Source organism: Alosa alosa, chromosome 16 (assembly GCF_017589495.1).
Source record: "Alosa alosa isolate M-15738 ecotype Scorff River chromosome 16, AALO_Geno_1.1, whole genome shotgun sequence".
Lineage (NCBI taxonomy): Eukaryota > Metazoa > Chordata > Actinopteri > Clupeiformes > Clupeidae > Alosa > Alosa alosa.
In genome coordinates this window covers 31740813-31767799 of record NC_063204.1, presented here as the reverse complement: position 1 = coordinate 31767799, position 26987 = coordinate 31740813, and the positions used below count along the sequence as shown (strand labels likewise).

Below are 26987 nucleotides of genomic sequence, written 5' to 3'. Positions count from 1 at the left end.
AATCACGTCGTCCAGGTAGATGAGTAGGTGATCATAGACTTGGGACCCCAAGCATCTCTGCATAAGTCTCTGGAAGGTCGCGGGGGCATTGCAGAGGCCAAAAGGCATTCTCTCAAATTGGTAAAGACCAAAAGGAGTGGTGAATGCGGTCTTCTCCTGGTCCTTTTGCGCCACTTCTACTTGCCAATACCCACTTGCTAGGTCGAGTGTAGAATACCATTCGGCTTTTGACAGACTGGTCAGGGACTCTTCGATGCGAGGAAGAGGGAAGGAGTCTTTGTGGGTGATGGCATTTAATTTTCGGTAATCCACACAGAATCTCCACGACCCACACTTTTTCTTCACAAGGACCACTGGCGCTGCCCAGGGGCTAGAGCTCTCTCGGACCGCAGCTCTGGGTAGAGGTTCGGAGGCACGGGACGGTAGTGTTCTCGTATTGGGGCTGCTGTGCCCGTGGGGATCTGGTGGGTGACCACCGCAGTTCTCCCGAAGTCCTCATCGTGGGTGGCGAAGACATGTGACCATTTCTGAAGCAGACCCTGTAGTTGCACTTGTTGGTCTTTGTTCAGTCCCTCCCCTTGAAGGGCCAGTACCGGATGGCGGTCACATGGACTCTGCTCGACTTGTCGGACGTCCACCTCAATAGCTTGGGGGCCTGTGCTGCGCAGGACTAGAGCGTTTCTCCCCCTGACCTCCTGTTGGTCAACTTGGTCCACTGTGGCCAGAGGGCATCGCTGAGGCAACTCCAGTGGGAAAGGGCTTGGATTGCAAATGTGGAGGGGCACTCTTCCACCCCGGGTCCAAGCCAGCGTCCTAGCCACCTGCCACACTCGGTCACACCCCTCTAGGTCTTCGACAAGGACTGGGCAGTCAGGAAGGCCAGCTGCTTGTGGTACATGTGCCCAGACAATCGTTTCTGTCCAGGGAGAGAGCAACACTGGTGGCTGTCGTTGGAGTCGGGCTACCCCGTGTAGCTCTTGTTGTGTCACGGATGCTTGGGCCCTTTGGCAGGTGGCAAAGGCTGCGTCCCATACCTTTTCTGCCGAGGGGGAGAAGGTGGACTTGAATGCCGCGACTCCCGGGTGTCCGCTCTGGAGGATGCCTGCCCAACAGTCTTTCACTACATTCATCCCTAGCAGTCCATAATCTTTATTAATGCAATCGTCGCGAACGACTACCACCTCTTTTCTCTTAATTTCCACCCCCCCAATGTTAAAATCAAGAACAGCATACCCCACGTAAGGAATGTTAAGGCCATTAGCCGCTTTTAGAGCTAGCCATGATATCCGACTTGGATCTTGAATACATTCTTCTCCAAAGTGTTGTTGGAATAGTGTTTGGCTGAAGAGGGTTACCTGGGAGCCGGTATCCAGGATACAAGGGATCTTCTTCCCCTGAACAGTCACCTCTACCTCTGGACATTTTCCCACTATGGAGGGCCTTGGCGGGGATGTTGGTGTCCCCTCCCCGGTTCACTCGCCCTGTTGTGACCGGGGATGCCGAAAACCCGGTTGGGTGGTGCGTCGCCGGGGGCAAAACCTTTGGATGTGGCCCGCTTCTCCACAATCCCTACAAATGGCACGAGTATCCCACTGATAGTAAGATGATCCGGGGGGAGCCGACCCTAGGCGCTGGCGTTGGGGAGCATGAGGTTGAGGGTGCCACTGCTGGGGTGGAGGAGCAGCAGAGGCAGCGGTTGCTGTGGTTGGAGCCGTCTTCAGTCGACTCTTGGCGTAGCTCTGTCCGCAGTGATTCCTTGATTTGTTGCCAGTCCGGAGTGGTAGGCGCTGCCGCCTTTGGTGTAGCAACAACAGCTGGGCAGGCCTGGGCCTCTTCGGTTCTGCCCAATTCTCGGTCCAGCGCTTTCGCCTCTCTGCAGGCTTCATTAAAGGTCGTTGCTGGTTGTCTCCTTAGTTGCCTTTGTAGCTCCTTTCTCACTGGTCCTGGTCTCAGGCCTGTGGCCAATTGCGTTCGCAGTAGCTCCTCATCCGACCCGTTGTCCATATTCCCATATAGGATAACTATTCTGCATTGGTTTGGAGTCACAAGGTCACATGACCTGGGAGGTATTGAAAAAAGGAGACTGTTTCTTATATGAAATAATGTATTTTCTTTAAAATATTAATATAAAATACAGTGTGCATACAGTGACTATAAAAAGAGGTGTGTCTGATGAGTCCCATATAGGATAACAATTCTGCATTGGTTTGGAGTCACTAGGTCACATGACCTGGGAGGTATTAAAAAAAGGAGACTGTTTCTTATATGAAATAATGTATTTTCTTTAAAATATTAATGTAAAATACAGTGTGCATACAGTGACCATAAAAAGATGTGTGCCCGATGAGTCCCATATAGGATAACAATTCTGCATTGGTTTGGAGTCACTAGGTGACTAGGTCACATGGCTTGGGAGGTATTGAAAAAAAGGAGACCGTTTCTCATGGTAAATAATGTATTTTCTTTAAAATATTCATATAAAATACAGTGTGCATACAGTGACTATAAAAAGAGGTGTGTCTGGACCGTTTCTCATGGTAAATAATGTATTTTCTTTAAAATATTCATATAAAATACAGTGTGCATACAGTGACTATAAAAAGAGGTGTGTCTGATGAGTCCCATATAGGATAACTATTTTTAATTGGTTTGGAGTCACTAGGTCACATGATGTCAAAGCTATTGACAAAAAAGACTATGAAGGTAATTCAGAAGGTACTTTTTAGACGGTCCCTAAGGTCGGCTGGGAGCAAGTAGCAAGCAGGTCATCTGTTTGTACATTGTCTGCAAACACAGGGTGAAACCGGCCGCATAATTTTTTTTTGAATATCTGTCGAATATCCGAATATCAAATATCAAACTAACTTCACCTCGGTCTGTTGGCGAACTCTACCCTGTTCAACTTTGTCCACAATTGTTGATAATGATTACAACATAAGTGTCACACACGAACCAATCAGAAAGTACCAGACACACATGCACCAAAATATCCAATCAGGAAGTTGAAATAATGGGAGTGTCTATTTCACGGAGGAAGGAAGTATTTTTTAGACTCAGTTGTGTTCTGATATAGTACTGTAATTTACCTGTTTGTTGGAGTTGTAAACTAGATTATAAAAGTGAAACGGTCTGACTGTTGTTTAGCACTGCTTGATAATGGACCAAGACAGCACAAATGATGGCGGTGTACGATATTACCGACTGACAGACGTGGAGCAACGGAACTCTTTTAAGAGTACATGGATTATCATCAACCACAACATTTACGATGTCACAACATTTCTGGAAGAGGTGGGAGTGTTTCCTTGCTGGTAGGCTACCGCAAACTAATTATTAAATTATTAAGTGACTGAGTAGGCTAAAGGGCATACATGGGCACGGTTCACGTGTAACGAGGAGCCTAATAAGTGTACCGTGTCCGGGTACGTAGGCGGAGCGATCACACCGTTCAAACAAACCGGACTTTTTACATTACATTACATTTAACATTTAGCAGACACTTCTTGACCAAAGTGACTTACATATGTCAGCTATATTACAAGGGATCACATTGTCCCCGGAGCAACTTGGGGTTAAGTGCCTTGCTCAAGGACACAACGGTTGAAGCCGGGAATTGAACCGACAACTTTCAGGCTACTGCATGCTAGCCCAGCTCCTTAACCACTACACTACCACCGCCCCACAGTTTAGGGTTCAAACGTCTACTCGGGTAGGCTACGATAGCCTACAGATGGCATAGTGTGAGTATAGTGAAAATTCCATGACCCGTGGGAACCCTGTTGAAGCCTTTCCCTGTCTATGGTCAAAACAGTTTGGGAGAATTACTTGCAGCTCATATGCAAGAAATGCAAAATATTGTAGCCTATGGAAATACTATTGTACTGCATTGTAGCGTACATCAGAAAAACTGTTGTCAGAGAAGTAGGGTTTTTTTTGTAAGGGTGCTATTGAAATCAAAGCAACCGATTCTCATGGGGGAAACAATTTTGCATTCAGGTATTTTTCAAATGTCTTGTGTATTTTCATTCATTGTGCTATGATGTAATTAAATCTGGTAGGCCTGGTATCCTTTGTCATTCACTCTAAAAAGTGATGTGATAAATATGAGTTTGCTCAGGGACAATAGGCCTACATTTTGTGTCAATTTCAATAAAGCAATTGTATGGCTGGCTGAAAGATTTCAGCTAAATGTGTACCTGCATAAAATGTATTCTACCTTTTACCCAGCCATACGATTGCTGTGTTGAAAGTGACACAGTCCCGGAGTTTACACGTGATTTTACACATTTATATGTCATTGTAAAACATCACTTTTTTAGAGTGTAGAATAAAAATGTGTTGTAAAGGTCCAGCGGTGGAGTTTGGTCAGCACCCCTCTGGTGGTGCACCACTTGCCCATGGTCGGAAAAACATAATTCTTAACTGGGCATGAATATTTTGAAATAACTAACATCTTAGCAATTCCTGACATTTCTAGTCCTAGCCACAGTCTGTTTAAAATATCATCAGACAGAAGTTCTGGTAGTTAAACACCTCTAAATGAGGTGAAACATTAGACAATTATAAAAACAATAAACATTAAATCTGGTCACATCTAAAGTGAAATTGAATGAAGAAGTATAAAAGAGCAAATAAGTTGCAAAATGGAGGGCAGTTTGTCTGCTTTGCTCCAGTGGACTGCCTGAAAACCAATGAGCAAAGACCAGCAAACCACCAGATCTGCCACAGTGGGCAGAGAGTAGTCCCTAAGTACCTACCTGTTTACCTTCCTTCCAAAGTTGCACACTGAAATTCACCGGAATTACGGGAAGTTATTGAGAGTGACCTAGAGACATTTACAATTTTCGGATATTGAGGCAGCAATTGTTGTATGCATTGAATAAGATGAGATTGCCTTAAGGTAGGGTAATTTGACCAACTCTATGCTGTTGTAAAATAATTAGAAATATTAAAATAATATTTTACCCTGTCTATAAAACTGCAGGTCAGAAATCTTGGAGTGCTTTTTAATCAAGATTCAGCTAAAAACAATAGCTAAATTAAAATATTTTAACTGCAGCAAACCATGAGAAGGTCATACATGCTTTTATTAGCTTACTTCCAGACTGGACTATTGTAATGCCCGTTATACTGGAATTAACTAATCATCTCTTGCAAGATTACAGTTGCTAGATTGTTTATTGGGACAAGGAAACAAGAACACATCACTTCAGTACTGGTGGATTTGCACTGGCTTCCTGTGTAGAATCCAGTATAAAGTGGCATTGACTGTGTTTAAATCGATAGATAGATAGATAGATAGATAGATAGATACTTTATTGATCCCCAGGGGAAAGAGTAATTAAAGTATATAATATAAAAACACAACTAAGCAGTAAGGACAGTAGAAGATAAAGAATATGCTAAATATACTAAAATACAAATTATACTAACACTTAATCTAAATCAATTCTAAAAACAGTATCCACATAGTGGTGATTAATAAATCAGAGGCGCTTGCAATGACTGAGGCAGGGACTGAGCCTGTGATTCTCTGTGCAGAGTAAGGTAAGGTGCTCTAAGGTGCTCTGTGTGAATGAGTGTCATGGTGGTAGTGCAATGGTGATAGTGGTCATGGTGATAGTCATCATCATAGTCATAGTCATCAGTCAAATCATTAAATGGGCAGGCTCCAGGTTATGCAACAAACATGCTGAACTTTTACACTCAATCACAACCACTAAGATCTGCATCCCAAGCACGCCTGGACGTACCCTGTTCCCCCACAGAAAGTTGACTGTGTTTTCAGTATCCATGCACTGCACCTCTGGAACAGCTTATCACAAGACCTCAAATCAGCATCATCTGTGACTGTTTTTAAATCTCTACTAAAAACCCATCTCTTTAGACTTGTTTTTAACAGTCATCAAGCCTGTGGAACTTTACATTGATGTTTTTGTCTGTATGTTTATATGTCTGTCTCTGTACTTTTGTTTTGGTTTTGTGTCTGGAGGTGTCAGTTGCAGTTGGTGCTGGTATCATCTTTTAAACTCTGTCTTTTCTTTCAACTGTGAGGCACTTTGGAAGTAATGTGCTATACAAATTAAAATGACTTGCTTACTAATATTAAGGGCCTATGATTTCATAATTGTGCTATGGTGTACATAAAACATGTTTATCCATCTAACATTGTGATGTTAACAGCACCCAGGAGGAGAGGAGGTTTTGAGAGAGCAAGGTGGAGGTGATGCTACTGAGAGCTTTGAGGATGTTGGTCACTCCACAGATGCTCGCGAGATGGCCAAAAGCATGATCGTTGGACAGTTACATCCGGTAAAGTAAAATATGAATCCTGTAAATCAATAATATAGATACAGTTCTCTCCAAAATTATCTTTTGGTGATTTATTGTGATCTCACAATGAAAACAATGAGGAGAAATCCAGCCTTGAAAGGAAGCCAATTTATTCTGAGTAAGAGGAAAATCTCATAAAGAAATAAGTATTTTTTAACAAAAACATGTTGCCCACAATTATTGGCACCCTTGCTTGTAATACCTTCTTAAGCCTCCCTTTGCCAATAAAACCGCTTGGAATTATTCTCTTATGACATCCCATAAAGTTGGAGAATACAAAGCAAGGGATTTAAGACCATTAGTCTTTAAAAAATCTCCCCAGATCGTCCAGATTCATAAGTCCACACTTGTGCATTCTCCTCTTTGACTCACCCCTCTGTTTTTCTATGGAGATAGATAGATAGATACTTCAGATATTCAAGGTCCCAGTAGCTTATGACACCACACACAACAACATAAACAGGATGATAGGATGACCGCATCCACATGACTAAAATGAACAGTAAAAGATACTAAAACAAGGATCCACATGAATGTACTAAGGATGTATAAGCATGAGGCGCTTGCAGTGACAGGGCAGTAGGGTTGGGTATCGTTTGAATTTGAACGATTCCGATTCCAATTCCGATTTCTTATTTCGATTCCGGTTCCTAACGATTCTCGATTCCGATTTTTTTAAGAGGCAGGGTCAAAAATGTTTAGGATATTTTAAATGAGCTAGCTAACCAACGGTCTTTCTCAGGGTATCTGCACATTTTCCAAGTGCAAATTTAAAGACTTTTAAGACCTTTTCAAGACATCTAAATGAAACGTAAGACTATACCACAGCAAAAAGATATATATGACTGTTTATGCAATAGTTTTTTTTTCCTACTAATTTTAACCCCCACCCCATTTTGGATGTCTACAGAAGTTACCAAATATTTCAAAGCTATAAATGGCCAATTTTAGGGTCTGGGCTGCTTGCTTTTGAAGCTGGCTGTACATATTTGGTTTTGCTTACTGCTGAGGCTGACTGTTCTTCACCTGTGTCTGTAGTAGCCTAGGCTACTTGCCAAAGACATGTGCACTGGACTGGATTCCCTTCAATATTTTTTTCAAAGTTAGACTAAGCTATTTACATATTTTAATAAGCCTACTTTATATAATTTACTATGTGCATCTATTGTCCAATATGCAGCACAGCAAATTAAAGTTAATCCACTACTTTACATTTTGCATACCAGTTGTATCTAAACCAACCAAAGCTTGACTGAAACATTGTAAAACCATTGACTTGTTTCAAATTAATTAAGAGGTCCTCCTCGCTTGATCCTGCTGACATTCAAAAAATGTGCGGTTATAGTTCACAACTTTTGCGAAGTAGGCCTAGCCTACTGGGAAATGCTGGCAAGCAAGCTGCTGGCAGATATTACAGGTAGGCTATTATAACTTAGACAGTTAGACAGACTTGGAAAGATGCAAACAGATCAACTTAACATATACAGTATTTCCTCCTGATTGCGAAGCACTGCACATAATTTGACCAGCAGTCTTCACGTCCATAGTTTGTGAAACGATGCTGCGTCCGAGCAACGTTTTTTTTTAAGATGCCAAGCGCAACTCCAAAAAGGAGAACAAATGAGCGTCCGGCTTGAGGCTGCGCCGGACAGGGCTTTTAAAATCCATATGTCCGGTCTAAATTCGAACGTATGGCCAACATATCACTCTTTCTCCCGCTCATTCTACCGTAGGCTTCCTCATTCCACGTAGGCTACCTGTATATCTCTCTGGCCTCAGCTACACCACGATAACGTCAGGCATATTATTTTGTACATAGGCCTACTGTATTATTACCGTTTTCACACCTTTAACCACACCGTGAAAAACATCTTCACTCTGCAACCACTACACTTCCTCCCGTAGCCTAATAGCCTAGTCATTTATACCATTGCGTTTTAAATACACAAAACTCGCTCTCTTGCACTCGCTGGCGGTCCCATACGCACATTTAATACCTCTCTTTTGAAAATTCAGTTGTATTTAAGACTATTTAAGGATCCGCGGGAACCCTGCTTTCTGAATGAAATAGTCTGACCTTCTCCATGAATTTTAATTCTATGAACTATGCGCTTCTTCGTTGGTGTTCAGCCGTTTCTTCTTCCGGCCGGCGGACTGGGAATCGAAACTAGGAATCGAAATGGAAACTTTTGAACGATTCCGGGAAAATTGCAAATATAGTCCCGGTTCCAACCAATACTCGATATTCGATACCCAAGCCTACAGGGCAGGGACTGACCCTGTGATTCAATATGCAGTGGTAATGTGCTCAATAAGGTGTGTGTCATGGTGGTAGTGCAAATAAGTCCAACAGTGCAGGGTTAAAGTCTAGCGACCAGCAATAATAATGGACCATGGAGCCATATATCAGTCATTGGTCAAGTATGATGTTAGACTACAGTCCAGACTGGGAGATGGAGGGAGCGGTTGTACATGGGCTAATATAGCCAGACAAATGAGTTTAGATCATGGGACTGAGATGGCAATGGCAGAAGCTTGATTTTGTGTTTTTGTTTTGATGTTTGTTTTGGTTTATTGACCTGGGGGGTATTCCAGAAAGCAGGTTTACTGGCTTAACTGGGTATGTTAACCCAGAGTAAGCGGTAAACCTGGGATTTCAGTTCCAAAACGATCAGGCTATATAAGTCACTATGCTAACATAGGCTCTGAACTTAACTGGGTATGTTAACCCAGAGTAAGTGGTAAACCTGGAATTTCACTTCCAAAATGTTCAAAAATGATCAGGCTATGTAAGTAACTATGGTAACATAGGCTCTGAACTTAACCTGGTAGGGGGTAGGTTATGTTCAATTATGTTCGGTTATTTCAGTGCATACGTGCAATTCACCGTGAGAGGGCGATAAGACCACGACATCACATGATATCCTTTCTTTTCCAAACGAGTTTTGCAAGAGCGCTGCAGTTTTTCAACTGAATCCTTATAATAGGCTACTTGAAAAGCATTCTCTATCCCTACATTACGCATCGTGGATTAGAATAGCATAAAATAAATCTTTAATGTAGGCTAGCTAGCCTACACCATAGCTTGGTTAAGAATGCTGATAGCATTTGGAATAAAATAGTTTTTTTAATAGGCCTTTTTAAATACCTCTCCAAATTATGTGCATCGACTATCGCTCTCCGACTGGGAGTTTTTGTAGTGTTGGAGACGCAGACCATATCGTCAAGCTGTCCATCGGTGCGTAAAGTTCCTGAAGTTCCTAAAGAAGTTCCTCCCCCCCCTCATCTACTTCCTGAATTTTTGGTCAACGATACCCGGGACACCGAATTGACCTGGCATTCTCTGGGGGTATGCCAAGTTTTCGTAGAATTTCATCCATGGGGGGGGGGTCTAAAAAAATTATGTGTATGTGGTTATGTGTATATTTAGTGACTGTATACTCATTGGCCTGTAGATGGCGGTGCACACATATATACACATGCGCACACACACACACACAGGCACCCACATACTATCGGTATTAGAACGGCCGATACATAATTACAAGTTCAGTAGGATTAAAAGAAAGCCAAAAATAAATATTCATCATCATCATCATCATCATGGCTTCATTTCCAGTATTGGCGATAAGTAGTCGTTTGTCCACTAGATGGCGCATCGTTGCAGTGAGACGTAATTTTGTTGGAAGTTAAAAGTAGGTTGGAAAAACAATGGACGCTTCCTACAAGGACTGTAGTTTACCGCAGAGAACGTCTAATAAGGATAGCGATGTTCACATGAAATGTAATTCCCATTTCTTCTTGAAGCCGAAATAAATCTGAGGATGTTTATCGGACATGCTTGGTTTTTACTGCAGGTACGTTAATCTTATAATATCAATAAGGACCTAGGTAAAGTTACCGTTAGCGTTGGTTGAGTGATGGAGGCCAATTTGATTGATTGCATTTGTAGAAAACTATAAATGCGGTTATACCAAGCTAATTGATAGCAGCACTGTAATTGTATCTTCGACTGTCATTTGTTGCACGTGCTACAAAATCATTCTGTGCAATGGAAGATTTACCAACGTTACACCCGGTCTGATACAGTTTTGCCTATACATGCGTGAGACTGAGACGCCTGTTTATTTTGTTTTAAGTGCGTGCAGGGTGTGAGACGGGAATCGATGTGCTTTGATTCTAGCTTGGTAGTTGTAGTCTGTGAAATTAAAAAGCACGCGTGTGTGAAGTATCCAAACAATGACCCCTTCATTTCATTATGACTGCTTTAGCAACACGCCTTAAGCTACTGTGTAGTGGGTCCCATTTAGAAGTGGCTACTTCATTCGCGCTTTCCTTGACTCATGGAGCTGCGTGAATTTTATTACAACTTTTCGCCACGATATGGCAGTATAAGTCCGCTTGATACTGTAAGGCGTGAGCCATTGGTTTCCAAAGTAGATTTTATTTGTGTCGCCAGCATAGCCTATTGACAATTTATGTTGTAAATAGGCCTACCTTATAAGCCTACCTGTAGCTTAGGGAAGCTAACAGCTTTCTATTAGGATCTAGTTTGTTAGTTACAGTTTTGTCATAACTCCCTGATGCATTTTTGCATTTAGAATAGCCAGAGCGTGGATATCTCAATCGGAAAATTAAACAATATCGGGTGCCTATGGACTAGGCTGGGTGAACCCAGCCTGATCTGCCCGCTATTTATTTTTTGATTTCTTAAAAGATTGAGCTTGGTCTGGTGAAAGCCAGACTAGCCATGGACCTCAGTTACACAATGCAAGGGAACATGAATCAGCCTATATTTGCCGCGAACAATAACGGACAACAGCTCTTCAACTTTGGCCCGTTAAAATGTGTATTAACAGTCTAGCGACGCATTTCATCAAGGCCCATTTGGACATGTCAGTTATTTGCATCACTGGTTAGATGTAAAACAGCATTTTGTTTCAGACTACTGTTACTTAATTTGTGCATTGACAATAAAGTATCACATGAACTAAAGATGACTAAAATCTTATGTAGAAGAAGAAACATTCACAAAAATCCATCCATCCAAAATGACCTTTGTTTTTGATAGCTGTTGAAAAACGGCATGGAACTGACAGAGATGTTTTTTTTGTTTATAAATAAATAAATAAATAAATAAATAAATAACATTATGCTGATACCTTTTGCTTTTCCCAAATACAATGTAGCCTACAGGTGTAAGTGACCTTTCATCAATCCAGTTGCAATGGATGAACTGTGATGAACTGCCCTACTTGTGATTGTTTAGAGATTTTAAAGGTTTTATAACAATGCTACATCTTCTTTGGCTATTCTACAATCTATTCACCTTTTCAGCACCAGTAGGCTACTTTCTGTGCAGCCGCACACACACACACACTCAGGCATGCCAAACAAGCATACACAAAAGTTTCAAGAGTGGGGGATGGAGTAAAATATGGAGACAAATTGAAGTGCAAAGTGAAGCTTTTCGCGGAACGGATGTACAGGACTGAGCGGCGGTCATATTTTGTACCGCTATGCGGTACATCTAGTTAAAGTATATTTTCACCAACTGGCAGGTCAGCATCACTTATTAAGTTTTCCAAATATGCACCAACAATAGGCTGTCTTTGCTGGTGAGCTTTCAATTAACGGTCTTTGGCTTTTTCAGAATGTCCTCACATTAAGGTCGAATGGATAGGTCATAGGCCACTTCTATTTTTGGATTCTCTCTTAATGGTATTGGTGTTTAAAACACATTTTTATTTTAATAATTGCCAGATGATATGTGATGCTTCACATCACAAACGTGGAGGTGAAATGGCAGGGCCCAGTACGCCTACACGATGCCAGGATGTACCGGGAATCTAATTTGAGCGACACATTTCAACATGGGTGCGTTAGGCCTACATGTATACCTTACTAGAATATTATCAGATCCACTACAGACTAATTAATGTGTAGGCTGTAACTTAATGTTATATGTGCAATTACAGGAGAACTTGATGGGTAGGCTACTGGGGAATAAAGGATAGGCTACCCATGCCTTCCGACACTCATTCCGAAACTGGAGCGCAAACAAGGTTTAACTTGGCCCACAGCTGCAGAACCCGCATTAAAACAGAAAAATACATTTGGGATTCTCAATGAGTCTATGGCCCACTCAATCTGTGACAAGGTAGGCTAGTTTAAGAAAGCATGATTCAAAGCAGTCAATACGTACAGTAATGTCCACTGAATTATTTAATTGTGCTTTTGACATTAATAGGCTATCCTAAACTTAGGCATTTACACAGTCAGTTAGGCTATTCTCGGCTCGTTCCTTGGCAGACACAGTATTGCTCTTTTTTGTTATTACATTTCTCTGCTCGTATGCCTTGAGGAGAACTTGCTACTCCGCCTCTAAAAAATACGGTGCTCTTCATTTTGCCGGTTTCAGTCATGGTTTCGACTCCCAATAGATGATGCCTTTATAAGTTCGCCGTGAACGCGCACAACTCTAGGTTAACTAGAGGGTTGTTAGGGTTGATTGAACTAACTGGTAACCGGTGTTTTGGAACCGACAGCTCGGGTTTAGTCGCCACAGGTTCAGACAACCCAGAGGTTAAGTTTTATCTCGGTGTTTGTTAAACCTCCTTTCTGGAATACCCCCCTGATGAATGATCCAGTCATGACCCACCTTTAATGTCTTGGCAGAGATTTACAGATTTCCATTGAAAATGTTCAGGGTTTTCTTGGGGTTCATGAAATCATGCACCTTCAGTGTTTCCCGTAGAATTTTTTCCAGCAGTGGTGCTGTTAGTCGTAGGAAGCTAACCCATCCATCTATCTTGGATTATAGGAGATAAGTGTCTTGTAATGATGATAAGTTCTATGATTTTCAGTCCCTCTAGGATTTCGCGAGGATTTTTTGAGATAGTTGCGACCTAAAATGGCTGATTTCGAAATATTTGCGATTTAACTATAATAATAGTAATAATAATATAATGGTAATTTAAGTTGCATCGCACGTTGGCACTGGGGTAGCAAAAATCAAAGTGTGCCTTCATGTACCGGAGATCACAGTATCCACTGGAAGGCAGAGGGCAAAAGTGTGTAGAGCAAAACGTTTGCATTTCCAACTTAAAAGTGACTATGATTTCCGGGAACGGGAACTAACGGAAAATGAAACGTGGCAATTTTCTAGGCTGATCTGACATGGAACTATACTCATTCCGGCGTAATAATTTGCTTGTTATTGGAAGTTACAGCCTACGGGGACTATTTTCAGATGCTGCGTGATATCACTGTGCTGCTGCACCCATGGTACGGTCGCAACGTTCCTTAATTATTACGCCGGAATAACAGTAGCCTATAGTTCCATGTCAAATCAGCTTAGAAAATCGCCACGTTTCATTTTCTATTAGTCTTATTAAACTTTCTAACTTGAAGAGACAAGTTGTAAGACAAGTTGTAAGACAAGTTTACTATTGTAAAGCAGAAGAGCCTGATCAGCTGGAGACAAGCACAACTGATAGACTGAGGAAGTAATTTGTCCCCAGGGCCATTGAACTGTTCAACACTTCACTTAAGGGTAGAGGAGCAGTTTATGTATGCGGTTCATAACACAGACTCTTGTTGTGAACTGCCAGCTGTTCCACTTAGCCACTAAGTGTTTAACTATGGTTTAAACGCTGCATCTTTGGTACAAATCGGGCAGGCAAATCGTTGGGCATCCTAATACGTAATATTGCGCATGTGCAGAACAAATCGGACAAGCGCTACGGATCGGGCACTGACACGCATTGCCATTAGAATTTTGCAACACACAGAACGTGGCAAAATGCAATGCAATCAGGGTATTCAATTTGACTCAAAAACTGTGGCAAAATGTTAACTCTACTTTCTACCCAAAGTAATAAAGAATGTTTTTTTATTAAAATAATTCAAATTGAATTGAGGATTTCAAAGCCACTTTGCATATTAAAATATACTTTGTACAACGTATTTTCAAATTGCATTATTAAATTGCATAATGAATTGTCAATTGCATAATGCAATGTCTTATTGAATTGCAAATTGCCAATTGCATTGCCATTTGAATTTTGCTACATATTGTACATTATATATTTTATTGCATTTTGTTCCTGTTATTGTCATTGTCATTTAATCATTTCATTTTTTTAAAGGATGATTGGGAGAAAATCTCTAAACCTCCTGTAAGTACATGAAAGACATTTTAAAAGTTTTAGTTGTGATAAACTACCACTTTAATAACTCTGGGTGCACTCTTGAAATTGTTACATTATGGTTACTGTAGTATCATGCAGTTACTAAAAGTATATATTTTGGCAGTGACACTTTTTTTCCCCCATTTGGTACAGGAGTCCCTTGTCACCACAGTTCATGAAACCACAAGGTTTGGACAGATTTTTTTCTTGTTCTAAAATTAAGATGTTCACCTTAGTAATAAGGTGTTCGCCTTGTGCACTTAATAATTATAATTAATAAAATAATTGTTTTTATGCTCCTCGCTTTTTAGAAAGGGCTAAAAGTGATTGGGTAAAAAATACTAGACATGATTGGGCATAATCTCTCAAATCCTCTGCATGTTCGCTAATCCAACATCTTCTGATCTAACGCTTTTTTAACCCTCCTTTTTTGAAAATGTTAGGCTGTAGCCTAGTACGTTGATATGATGTTAAGGTGTGGAAACTTTAAGTAGTAAACTAATTCATGTTAAATTGCGAGTGAGCAATACACCAAAAAACTCCTTATCACACACCAGTGGCATGAGCACCGACATTACCGACAGGTGTGGTGCACCGGGGCCCAGGCGCGGAGGGGGGCCCCCCCTCCCGTCAGTACTCAGGCCCACTGCTCAACAGTTCTCGGATATCTTTTTTTTTCTTTTTTTTCGTTTCTTTTATAAGGGATTGACAGCTATTTATACCACTCTCTTGCCCTATTAGTCATGGTGACCCTATTTGTATATGTTGTTTTTTTTTTTATTGTATTTACGTTCAGATGTTACAACATACAATGTGACTTAGAAGTAAAAAAACACGAGAACAGAGGAGACTAAATCCAAATTAATGAAATTGGATAGTTTTTTTTTTTTAAAACACATTGAATGTTGCTGCTGGTGTTGATGCTAGCAGTGCTGACGTCAAGTCCTATCTAAGGAGTAGGCTAGCATGGGACAAGAACGATTGAGTGATTTGGCCATACTCTCCATAGAGAACAGTAAAGCCAGGCAGTTGGATTTCAATGATATATCATCAATGACTTTGCTGTACAGAAGGCCTGTAGAGTGAATTTCTAATGGGTGAGTTACAGGTTGTTTTTTGTTATGGAGTAGTAGGGCTGGGTGATATGGACCAAAACTGAGATCCCGATATTTTGGGTCTGATTGGCAATATACAATATATATACGATATTTTAAACAGAAAGAGCACAGCTAACACAGCTGTGCAAAAAAGTGTAAACAATAACATATAGGCCCACCAATACCAATAGGCATAGTAGGCTACAGCTGCTCTGATAAAGCTGTGCAAATGACAAAAGACCAATAAGTCGACCCTGACTGACAACACAGGCCTACATTGTACTGCACAAGGCAATATTTTGGGCCCAAAAATATTGCAGTAGCCTACTGCAGAAAAAAACCTGCAGTTTTGTCGCACAATGTAGTTTTTTTCCGTAAGGGTTGATCGGGCCTAGATGACAAGCAAATGTATGATGGCCTAGACATATGATGTGTGACTTGCTATCGATAACAATTAAATAGTTTTAAACAATTAGGCTACTTAAACAATGTAACAGAGTCACTCACCAAGAGTGTGGTAGACGTTAACCATCATTTTGTATGCGTTCATTACCATTTTTGCATGTTCCGGTTCGTAAGAAAAAATCCCTATGCACACCTCGCGATTTTCGGGCAGCGAAATTTCGCCTCGGGGCCGTGACGGCGAAACCGCTAACCTTTTGACTGCGGTGTCTAGCCAGTGGTGGCAAGCGAGCTAATTAGGCTAATCAGCTAATTCAAACGTTTAAGTACTTAATGAAGATATCCAGGGGTCTTTATGACTCGACTAAGACTATGTTGCCTATAAACAACAATTCATGTTCATAGAAACAACAAGGTCAATAAGACCTTGTTGTTTCTATAAATGTAATATATTTCATACCTGTGTTGCAGCATGTAGCCTAGCTGTCTAGCTAGGTTTACAATGCAATCCAGTGTCCTAAAATACTAGCATTTCGCCTGTCAGCTAGCTAAAAAGATCGAGTGCTTAAACTAACATATATAGTGCTCTATTTAGTGGTGTATGTGCTCTGACTAAGTTACAGCTCAGGTAGTCTCCGCCATCTTGGTCAGACTTTTTTGTAACTCCCGCCTCCAAACACAGACGCGGACCTGATTGGTTCTCGAATGGTCCTCATTTAAATAAAGTTAAACTTTGGCCAACTTTGTTTCGCCTGCCTCGGGCGATTAAACTTTCATTTAAGCCCAACTAGGGCGAATTTCGTCTCCATTCAACCTCAATGAGAGCGACGCGAAATTTCGCTGTGTGGAAAGGTTGTCTCCCTGAGGACTTTAGATCTGCTATATCGCTAAAGAAACGCAAGCACCCATAAGTGTATTTAAATTAGCTATCTACCAAAAATGAAATTTTACCGTGAGTCAAAGAGCTGTAAACAGTGTTGTAACTTAAGTCTGCGTATAGGCCTACAAAACCGCTTGGAGCTCCAGTGGAATTTTGATTTCACGACGAGAATTCTCTGTCTAACCGTTGATGTGCCGACGGAAATAGGCATCAGCACCAACCTCTGATCACGGTAAACAAAATCTGACTCTGTGTCCGTCATGTTTAAAAGTTTGTAGTGCTGCAACGGAGAACGTGCACACGCAAGGGGCGCGGTTGAGCAGAGCTGTGGCTGTCTGAATGGTCTGAACACAGAAGAGCAAGTGGCTTTGATAAAATGGCCCATTATTTAACATAATACCGGTATTCCGATATTGTCTCAACTACATATCGTTTTCAAAAATATATCGGTCATAGTCGTAATATCGATATATCGCCCAGCCCTATGGAGTAGGCATAGCAATTTGTGGCACAAATGTGGGTGCACTTTCTGTGACCTCTTTGTGGAAGGCTGTCTGTAGGCCCCACCGCGTATTTGCTGTGTTTTCCTTGATGCTTTTCTTAATGGGCTATTTAATTGTTCTGTGACTATATGGTATCTGAATTCCCCCAACATTTGAAACCGTAGGTGACGTAGGTGGAATGTGACAGACATATTCAGTTGATTCATAGCTTTGTGAATGGTATGAAATTACCAAATTCTTTTGCCCAAGAAATCAAAATAGATTTTATGCAGCCCCTGCAAACAAGAGTACATCTGTTGAAGACAATAATGATTTATTTTGCATTTTTTTTTCTCCTCCCCTCAGCTGGTGGTCAAACTGGCTGATTCCAGGTCTTGCTGCGGCCATTGTGACGGTGATGTACCGTATGTACACGCCTGATGAGTGACGACACTTTTAGACATCCAGGGCCAACCACAAGAACTGCCTGTGTTGCACACAATGCAATTCTGGAGAAATTACTAATTTGTCTACATCCTCAATCATGTATAAAAATACATCAGTTTGTATGCATGTGTTCAACAGGAACCTTATTTTTCAGACTCTCAAATGGTGTTTAAAAATTGGATATGACAATGAATTAGGAAAATAATTTACTTCATTCACTGTTGTTCTCTCATCACACATGGGTGGTAATTGACAAAGTTGCAACAACAAGGATATCCAAATATTCAAGCATGTAATGTCTAATTTCTGTTTTATCCGGGAAATTGGAATGTGATTATTTCACAGATTATTTCTCTAGAGGGCAGATGTAAGGTAGGCCAGTTAGAAGGCAAGAATCCAACTCATTTGGTGACGACACAAAAATGCATAAATACAATGGATTTCAATACATCTTATGCATACAACTATACTCATACCCACATATATTTTCAGCTGTAAACTCACACATAATTCTGTAAATTCACACATAAAACATTATATTGTAGTTGAACTAACATCACATGAAGATTATTTAAATGCACAAGTGCCTTATCAATGTATTTTTCAAATGTATAGGTATATTAAATAAAAGTTCAATTCATTTAATGGTTATCTTTTTTTATAATGTTAATTGAGCAAACAAATGCAAAAAGGTCTAGTATCAACATTATCAAAATTTCACTGCTTTGTCAAATTTCTTTGAGCCTTAAAGGTGCAGTCAGGGATTGCGCAAAAAGTCATGTTTGTTTGTGTTTATTTTTTATATTTACATTTATTAACAGACACTTTGTGCAAAAAAACCCTTTATAATTATATTTTAACCAAGGACCAAACGAAAGACGCCAAAGAGGCAGACCTGCCAAACTTGAAGACATTTTTTGAGTTGCACCTCGAGCCGAGAAAAAAAAATCCCTCACGTCGGCCTTCACGCATGCAGCCAAAAACATACACGCAAGGTACATTTTGAATAGCGACCCATCTTTAATGTCGGATATCTATCTAAATTTGATCCAATGTGTTCCTGAAAGTGCAAACAATCTTTTACAGTAGCTCTATAATGTCGACAGTCTCTTTTAGGTCAGGGATAACGGCCGCCGAGGTGTCCTGTTATACGGAATTATTAATGGACAATGGCGAGAGGCAAAAAACTCCCTGACGCACAGCTTGCCTCCGCCCAAGTCCATTAATTCCGTATAACAGGATCCCTCGAAGGGCGTTATCCCGCTTATCACCTGGTTGGCACTATGGGCAATAGTCATGCCTTTATAGCATGCAAAGGAAACACACGGTTCCGTTTAAAAATAACCCGACTTGTTGTACAACTTTTTTTGGCCCTATAACAGCGATAGCATGGACTTTTTTTTACCAGATCTACTTCATAGGTGTCCCGTTATTCAAAATTAATAGCCACCACACCAGCCAATCAGAAAAGAGTATTTCTTCTCTCCAGGTGATAAAGCCTAATAATCCTGACCTATGAAAAAAACACTTATGTTGATAGGACTGATGTGGATATGTTGTTTTCTTAAATGTGGCCTCTATTCAATCATGTCTGGTCTATTATTACCTTTTTTCAATCCATTATTATTAGATATTTCTTTTGCAAAGAAATACATCTATCCGTCATGTTATGCCAACATATTTAATTCACCTGAATATAAACTGAACGATTCAGGTAAAAATCTGGCCTTATAGCCGCTGTACTATGTTGTTGTACAACGTTTGTTGGTGTGTCTTACGTAAGACTGCTTCACAGGACTGCCTTTGAATCTTTTCTTCTCATGAGCCTACTGTAGCTCGCTTAAGCGCCCAAGAGCGTATTCAGACTGATTTTTACATACCAAGTGTGCACTCGGCAAGGTGATGCAGTAGCCTACAGCTGTATACGCGAATACATTTCCACATGTGACACGTAAACTTACATGGCGTACTAGCGGGACCTTATCCGGGCAACATAATACTTGTCAGTCATCATGTTCATTTAATGTTTTGGGGGAATTCAACTCAATTCACGGCGATCAACAAGATCTCCTACTATATTTAGTCCATGAGCCAGGGGGGTTGATCGGTATAATCAGGGGGACAAAATTATGCTATCATTGTTTTTTGGCAAGGATATACACCCCTAGTATCAGAAAAATCACGATAGCAGTGCAGGGGTGGTAGCGAAATCACTTTTTTCAGCTCATGAAGTTACTAACCCCCTAAGATAAATTCCGTTTTTAAAATCTGGTGTATATCTTGTTTGTGCTCATGGTAGGGATATTGTCAATATTCCATAATATGGTGCTTGGTATCATTGGAAAGGGGACCTTTCATTTAAGCCCAGTGCTGAATCTGTCTGACAAACACAGGCGTCACATGACTTCTTTAGGCAGAAATTGTGAGAAAATGTGTGTTATTTCTGGTTTAAACTGTATGCTTTCTTTTATCCCTGTGGCTTGAAAGAACACCAGGGACACAAAACTCAACAACTTCAATACTCAAGGCACTCTGATGATTCAGAAAATGTACAATATAGCAATACTATTTATTTGTGAGAGCCTTAAATTAGACTTGTGTGGCCAGCACAAGTCTTCAAAATAGAATGGAGCCAATAGAATGGACAAATAGAATACCCTATTAGTCCAGGGTCAAATGGCCTAGTTTTTGAGATGCCTCCACCTAATCATGTTTTTTATATTTTTGGTCTAGTTTATGAGATGGATTGTATAAAAATATTTTACTGCACAACTAGTTTTTTGGATGGTATTTGAATCCTCCCCAAAACCGGAAATTGTGAAAATTCCGGATTCTGCAAAAAGGACATTATTTGTTTTGTCACATACATCAGAAACTCACCAAATTTGGACTGTATGTCCCCAGGTAGTTGGCCCATACAATGAAGTGATAAATTAACCATTTTTTATGAGTATGTAGCAAAAACTTACTTCAACATACATTGAATGTAGGCGGACATTGAAAAGGTAATGCGAAATATGACATAACCATGTTTATTTTAAATTGCTTTCAAAACAAAACAAAATTGAGCAATAAAACAACTTGTTCATTTCTAATGCTCATTTCTTGTCAAGAACAATGACAAAATACACAAAACAATGCAGGACAGGATAAGAAAAGTGCAAATTCAAAATGGGAAGGAGATACTATACTGTAGATCAGTGGTTCTTAACTGGTCTGGCTTTGGGACCCACAATTTCCCATGTTCATGAAGTCACGACCCATATATATTTTATAGCGTTCAAGACAACAGATTTGGTGAGCTACATGCTAAGAAAGGCGAAGTGCCTGTAGGCCTATTTGTTTGGAACATGCTGTTTGGCATTACATTTGTGAAGTCTCCAACTCCTGATTTCACCTTAAAGTACTTGACAGGTCTGTCTTTGACAGGTGTACTTTATTATGAGGTATTTTCACTCATGTTCCAGCAATTGTGAACATCGCACACTGTGGATTCTGCACCATTTCGTCTCAATTTAAGTCTATTTGAAATGGGCGATTTCTTCTTTTTTTTTAACCACAAGCTCCGCAACCCACCCAGAATGGTTCCGCGACCCACTTTTGGGTCCCGACCCACCAGTAAAGAACCACTGCTGTAGATTTAATTCAAAGGTAGTGCTTTCTTGAAGATACTTTGCTATTAGATTTAATTCAAATGTAGTGTTTTCATGAATATAGATGGGTAAGGCTATTTGCACCCCTGGTACAATTAGCAGTGTATGCTATTTGTACCCTGGTGCAATTAGAGGTGAATTCTATTCGTACCCCGGTGCACACAGCAATGTGTCCTATTAGTACCCCGTCTGGTACAAATATCAATGTATGCTATTCGTACCCCGGTGCACACAGCAATGTGTCCTATTAGTACCCCGTCTGGTACAAATATCAATGTATGCTATTCGTACCCCGGTGCACACAGCAATGTGTTCTAGTAATAACCCGTCTGGTACAAATATCAGTGTATGCTATTTGCACCCCTGTGATTTATTCTGGCATATTGATCACACAATGTATTTTTTTTAAAAACAAGCAACATGTTTTTTGTTGTTACGTAACAGGGTGTGAATAGCTCAGCTGTGTAATAGACACTCTGAATAAGGCATGCTGTTTGCATTAATGTATAGTTAGAAGTGGATGCTGTTCGTACCCTGGTGTATATAGTACTGTATGCTATTTACACCCTGGTGTATGAACTAGCTAATTATTGCAATCAAAACTTCCGTTTGAGAACCGATTTCTTGTTCAAATTGCGCGCCTTCTCTCCAGAGACGTTGGTACACATGCACATTCACTCTGCCAAAACGCATCACACGGGAATCAAACCCCAGTCTCCCGCATGTTATCCCATATCTGAGACCACTGCACTATCCTCTTCCACAAGTAAATGGTGTTTGCGGGTAAACTTATAGTTTATAGGCCTGAACATCATATTCACAACATTTCTATTAACTAACAAACTGACGGTTGTATGTGTTCACTGAAGCAAGAGTATGAAAATAAAACACAACTTTTCAATCTAAAACTTAATCTGAACAGATGTTAGTGCCGAAACCTTTCAGAATTCTTCACTTTCTGCTGACGAAAAAACGAATGTCTGCCATGTTTTTTGTGCACGTGAGCAACGTCTTTTTGTTGTTATGTCACAGATGTGAATAGCTCAGCTGTGTGGCCAAGGCTATTCGTACCAGGGGTGTGTAATATATATATATATATATATATATATATATATATATATATATATATATATATATATATATATATATATATATATATATATATATATATGCAATGTATATCTTCAAGTCCCACAGTATCTTGGCTTGGTCATTCTTGGAGGTGTATCCCATTTCGACTGCAGCCCATATATAGCACAGATGTTCCTATATACTATCCCAGCCACCTGATTATGGCGCTCCATGTATGCCTTGCCTGCCAGCATCTTGCATCATGCTGTTATGTGTTGGACTGTCTCAGGGGCTTCCTTACACAGCGTGCACCTTTGATCTTGCCTTGCATGGTAGACCCCAGACTCTATTTTTCTTGTACAGTACTCAGGGCATGCTCTTGCGCTGCCATGATCAGTGCCTCTTTGCTGTCTGTCAATCCAGCTGTATGGAGCCACTGGTAGGATTTCTCAATGTCAGCTACCTCCTCTATCTGTCGGTGGTACATACCATACAGGGTTCCTCCTCACACTCCTTTTTTTCAGGTGTTTGCTTCTTTTGGATGTATTGGTGGATCTTAGTTGTTTCATCCTGGACACTCACTAGTCCTCGGCCCCCATTAGTCCTCTTAGTGTACAGCCTCAGGACGCTGGACTTGGGGTGAAACCCTCCATGCATTGTAAAGAGCTTTCTTGTCTTGATGTCAATGGCATCTATCTCTTCCTTTGTCCAGGTTATTATGCCTGCAGGGTACCTGATGACAGGTAAGGTGTTTCTGTTGATGGCATCTTGTTCTTCCCATTCAGCCGGCTATCAGGACCTGTCTCACCCTCTGTACATACTTGGCAGAAGCACCTTTTTTTGCTACATGTACGTCCTCTTGGTTCCCATTGGCCTGTGGCATTCCAAGGTATTTGCAGCTGTCCCCCACATTTGCTAGGTTGCCCTCTGGTAGTATTACATTACATTACATTACATTACATTACATTACATTTGGCTGACGCATTTTTAGCCAAAGCGACTAACAACATGGTAAACAGTTTAAGTTTTAGAGCAATTCTCAACAATTTTAGGACAATTTAAAAACATTAGAGTACAGTAAGAATAAGTGCATCAGTGAGTGCTGTTTTTAACAGTTACTTGTCAGTTTAAGACGGCTGGTGAGTGCTAGGATCAGTAAGACTTGTTGTAAGTGTTGCTATGAGAGGAGATGTTCTCTAAAGAGCTGGGTCTTCAGGAGTTTTTTGAAAATGGAGAAGGATGTCCCTGTCCTTGTAGGAACTGGCAGTGTGTTCCACCAACGAGGAACAACAGATGAGAAAAGTTTGGATTGGCTTGAGCGTGCGGTGGTAGAGCTAGGCGTCGTTAGGCTGAGGGGCGCAGCGGTCTGGAGGTAGCGTATGTCTGTATGAGGGCATTCAAGTAGGTGGGAGCAGAACCGGAGACTACTTTGTAGGCAAGCGTTAGAACCTTGAATTTGATGCGGGCCGCCATAGGTAGCCAGTGTAGCTGGATGAGCAGTGGGGTAACATGTGCCCTTTTGGGTTGGTTGTAGACCAGGCGCGCCACCGCGTTCTGGATCATCTGAAGTGGTTTCACTGCGCAGGCTGGGAGACCTGTCAGGAGGGCATTGCAGTAGTCGAGTCGTGAGATGACTATTGCCTGAACCAGAAGTTGGGTAGCATCTTGAGTCAAGTAAGTCCTGATTTTCCGTATGTTGTAGAGTGCGAAACGGCATGACCGGGCGACTGAGGCAACATAATCTAGAGAACCTAGATTTCTTGCAGTCCTGGTAGGTGAAACAGACAGGGAGTCAAATTTGATGTTGATGTCGTGGTGCATGGTAGGTTTAGCTGGGAGGACCAGCAGTTCAGTCTTTGAGAGGTTCAGCTGGAGGTGGTGTGCCTTCATCCATGTAGCTATGTCTGAGAGGCAATCCGAGATCCGTGCTGAAACCAAGGGGTCATCAGGTGGAAAGGACAGATAGAGCTGTGTGTCGCCTGCATAGCAGTGGTATGAGAAGCCATCTTGAGCGGATAATCTGTCCCAAAGGAGGTGGTGTAGATAGCAAAGAGAAGGGGCCCAGCACTGAGCCCTGGGGACCCCTGTGGTGAGATGGTGAGGTGCAGATAGCTGACCAAGCCATGATACGTTAAACGAAGCGTCCTGTGAGGTAGGATTCAAACCAGGAGAGAGCAGAACCGGAGATTCCCATGTTAGCGAGTATAGAGAGAAGGATCTGGTGGTTAACCGTGTCAAAGGCAACCGATAAGTCAAGCAGAATGAGTACTGATGACCGGCGGTCGCCCTGGCTTCTTTTAAGGCTTCTGTTACAGACAGCAGAGCCGTTTTCGTAGAGTGGCGGCTTTTGAACCCAGACTGATTTGGATCCAGAAGGTTGTTCTGTGAAAGGAAGTCAGAGACCTGTTTGGAGACTGCTCGTTCAATGCCTTTGGATAGGAAAAGCAGGAGTGAGACAGGGCGGTAGTTCTCGACTTGAGCAGGGTTGAGAGAAGCTTTCTTAAATAACTTGGTGTTACCGGGCCATTTTGAACGCTGTTGGAAATGTGCGGAGGTTAGCGAGCATTGATCACATGTGTGATAGCTGGAGCGATGGTCGGGCTGATGGACTGAAGTAGGCTCGTGGGTATAGGGTCCAGCGAGCATGTGGTAGGGCCGGCTGCATGTCAGGAGTCTAGATACTTCACTCTCGGGAGAGGCGTGAATGCTGAAAAAAGATGTTCCAGCAGTCCCTAGAGGTTGTAGGAGTGCGGTATCTGAGTCAGATCGTTGAGTGGGCATGTAGAGAATTGACTGCTGATTGCGCCACTTTGTTTGTAAAAAAATGAGGCGAGGTATCTGCAGTAAGGCTGGATGGAGGAGGAGGCAGCTGAGGGTTGAGTAGCGATTTGAAGGTTGAGAAATGTTTTCGAGTGTCTGTAGCGCTGTTGATTTTGTCATTGTAGAAAGCCGTCTTAGCAGCAGTGATGCTGGCTGAGAAGGAGGTCAGGAGTGTCTGGTAGTTTTTGAGGTCATCAGTTAGTTTGGATTTGTGCCATTTCCTCTCCGCGGCTCTGAGTTTGGTCCGCTGCGATCGGAGGGTATAATTTAGCCATGGATGAGAGTGTTTAGATCGAGCTGGCCTTGTGGTAAGAGGGCACAGCTCGTCTAGACACGAGGTCAGTGTGGAGCAGAGCGAGTCTGTGGCCTCATTAACCTCCAGAGAGGAGAAGGTGTTGAGTGGAGGTAGACCGGAGGCAACCACAGAGGAGAAGTGTGTTGGAGACAGGTTCCGGATGTTGCGGTGGAACGTGACCATCGGCTGAGGAGCCAGAGGCTGTTCTGTCAGGCTGACGTTGAAATGGATGAAGAAGTGGTCAGAAAGATGGAGAGGCGTCACCATGAGGGTGTCTGTGCTGCAGTTCCGAGTGAAGATCAAGTCAAGCTCTTTGCCAGCTTTGTGAGTCGGTGGGCTTTGAACCAGTTTGAGGTCAAAGGAGTGGAGTCATGCTCAGGGATGGGGGACAGCAGAGTGTCAAGTTCGTCCATAAAGTCACCTAGTTGGCCTGGAGGGCGGTAGATGACCAGCACGTAGAGTTTTGCTGGGGCGATCACTGTGATGGCATGGAATTTGAATGAGACATATTTGTTTGAAGGCAGTAGCGGGGTGAATTTCCATTTGTTGGAGATCAGCAGGCCCGTCCCGCCTCCTCGTCCAGATAGGCGAGGGGTGTGGGATAGTGTAAGGTTAGTGGAGAGTGCAGCCGGGGTGGCAGTGTTCTCTGGTTTGATCCAAGTCTCAGTGAGCAAGGAGTTCCAATGAAAGGTGGTTGGCATAGCCAGCTATGAAGTCTGTTTTGTTGACTGCGGATTGACAGTTCCACAAGCCCATGGAGAAGGAGGTTTCTGTAGGTAAGGACCGTTTAAGTTGCTGGAGGTTAAGTGTTATCCCCTCTGTTCTGACCACCTCTCTTTGTTACCATCCTGCCACACTTGTCTAGCCTGAATGTCATTCTGATGTCACTGCTGTAGATCCTGTGGTTCCATTTTGCAGTTTGTAGCCATAGCCACTCTTGTCAATGATCTGGCTCAGGTGGGTTTAGGCCTATGCAGAACAGTAGTGGTGACAGAGCATCCCCTTGGTATATATCGCACTTGATGGTGACCTTGGCAATGGACTCAGAGTTGGCCATGGCTTGTCTTCCACAGCACCATGGAGTTCTTGATGAAGGCTCTTGTCATTTTGATGTTGTAGAGTTCCAAGCATTCCAGGATCCATGTGTGCGGTATTGAGTCATAGGCTTTCTTGTAGTCAATCCAGGCAGTGCACAGGTTGGTCTGTCTAGCCTGGCAGTCTCTGGAGACCGCTTTATCCACCAGTAGCTGTTGCTTGGCTCCTCTGGTGTTATTGCCAATCCCTTTCTGTGCTCTACTCATGTATTGTCTGATGT

General features: G+C 41.8%; 1 protein-coding gene across 3 annotated transcripts; it reads left to right on the top strand.

Annotated features, from left to right (window-relative positions):
• The first annotated feature begins 2997 nt into the window (after positions 1–2997).
• On the top strand, positions 2998–18478 carry LOC125309740 (cytochrome b5). 3 transcript variants are annotated; one of them, XM_048266828.1, is made up of 5 exons: positions 3000–3291; positions 6184–6312; positions 14484–14513; positions 14679–14713; positions 17753–18478. In XM_048266828.1, exons 1-5 carry the CDS (start codon positions 3157–3159, stop codon positions 17832–17834), a joined length of 411 nt encoding a protein of 136 aa, XP_048122785.1. In that variant the 5' UTR covers positions 3000–3156; the 3' UTR covers positions 17835–18478. The 3 variants fall into 3 exon arrangements, with proteins under 3 accessions (XP_048122787.1, XP_048122785.1, XP_048122786.1); XM_048266829.1 differs by having other exon boundaries at positions 3203–3311; XM_048266830.1 differs by lacking the exons at positions 14484–14513; positions 14679–14713 and having other exon boundaries at positions 2998–3291.
• The last annotated feature ends 8509 nt before the right edge of the window (positions 18479–26987 follow it).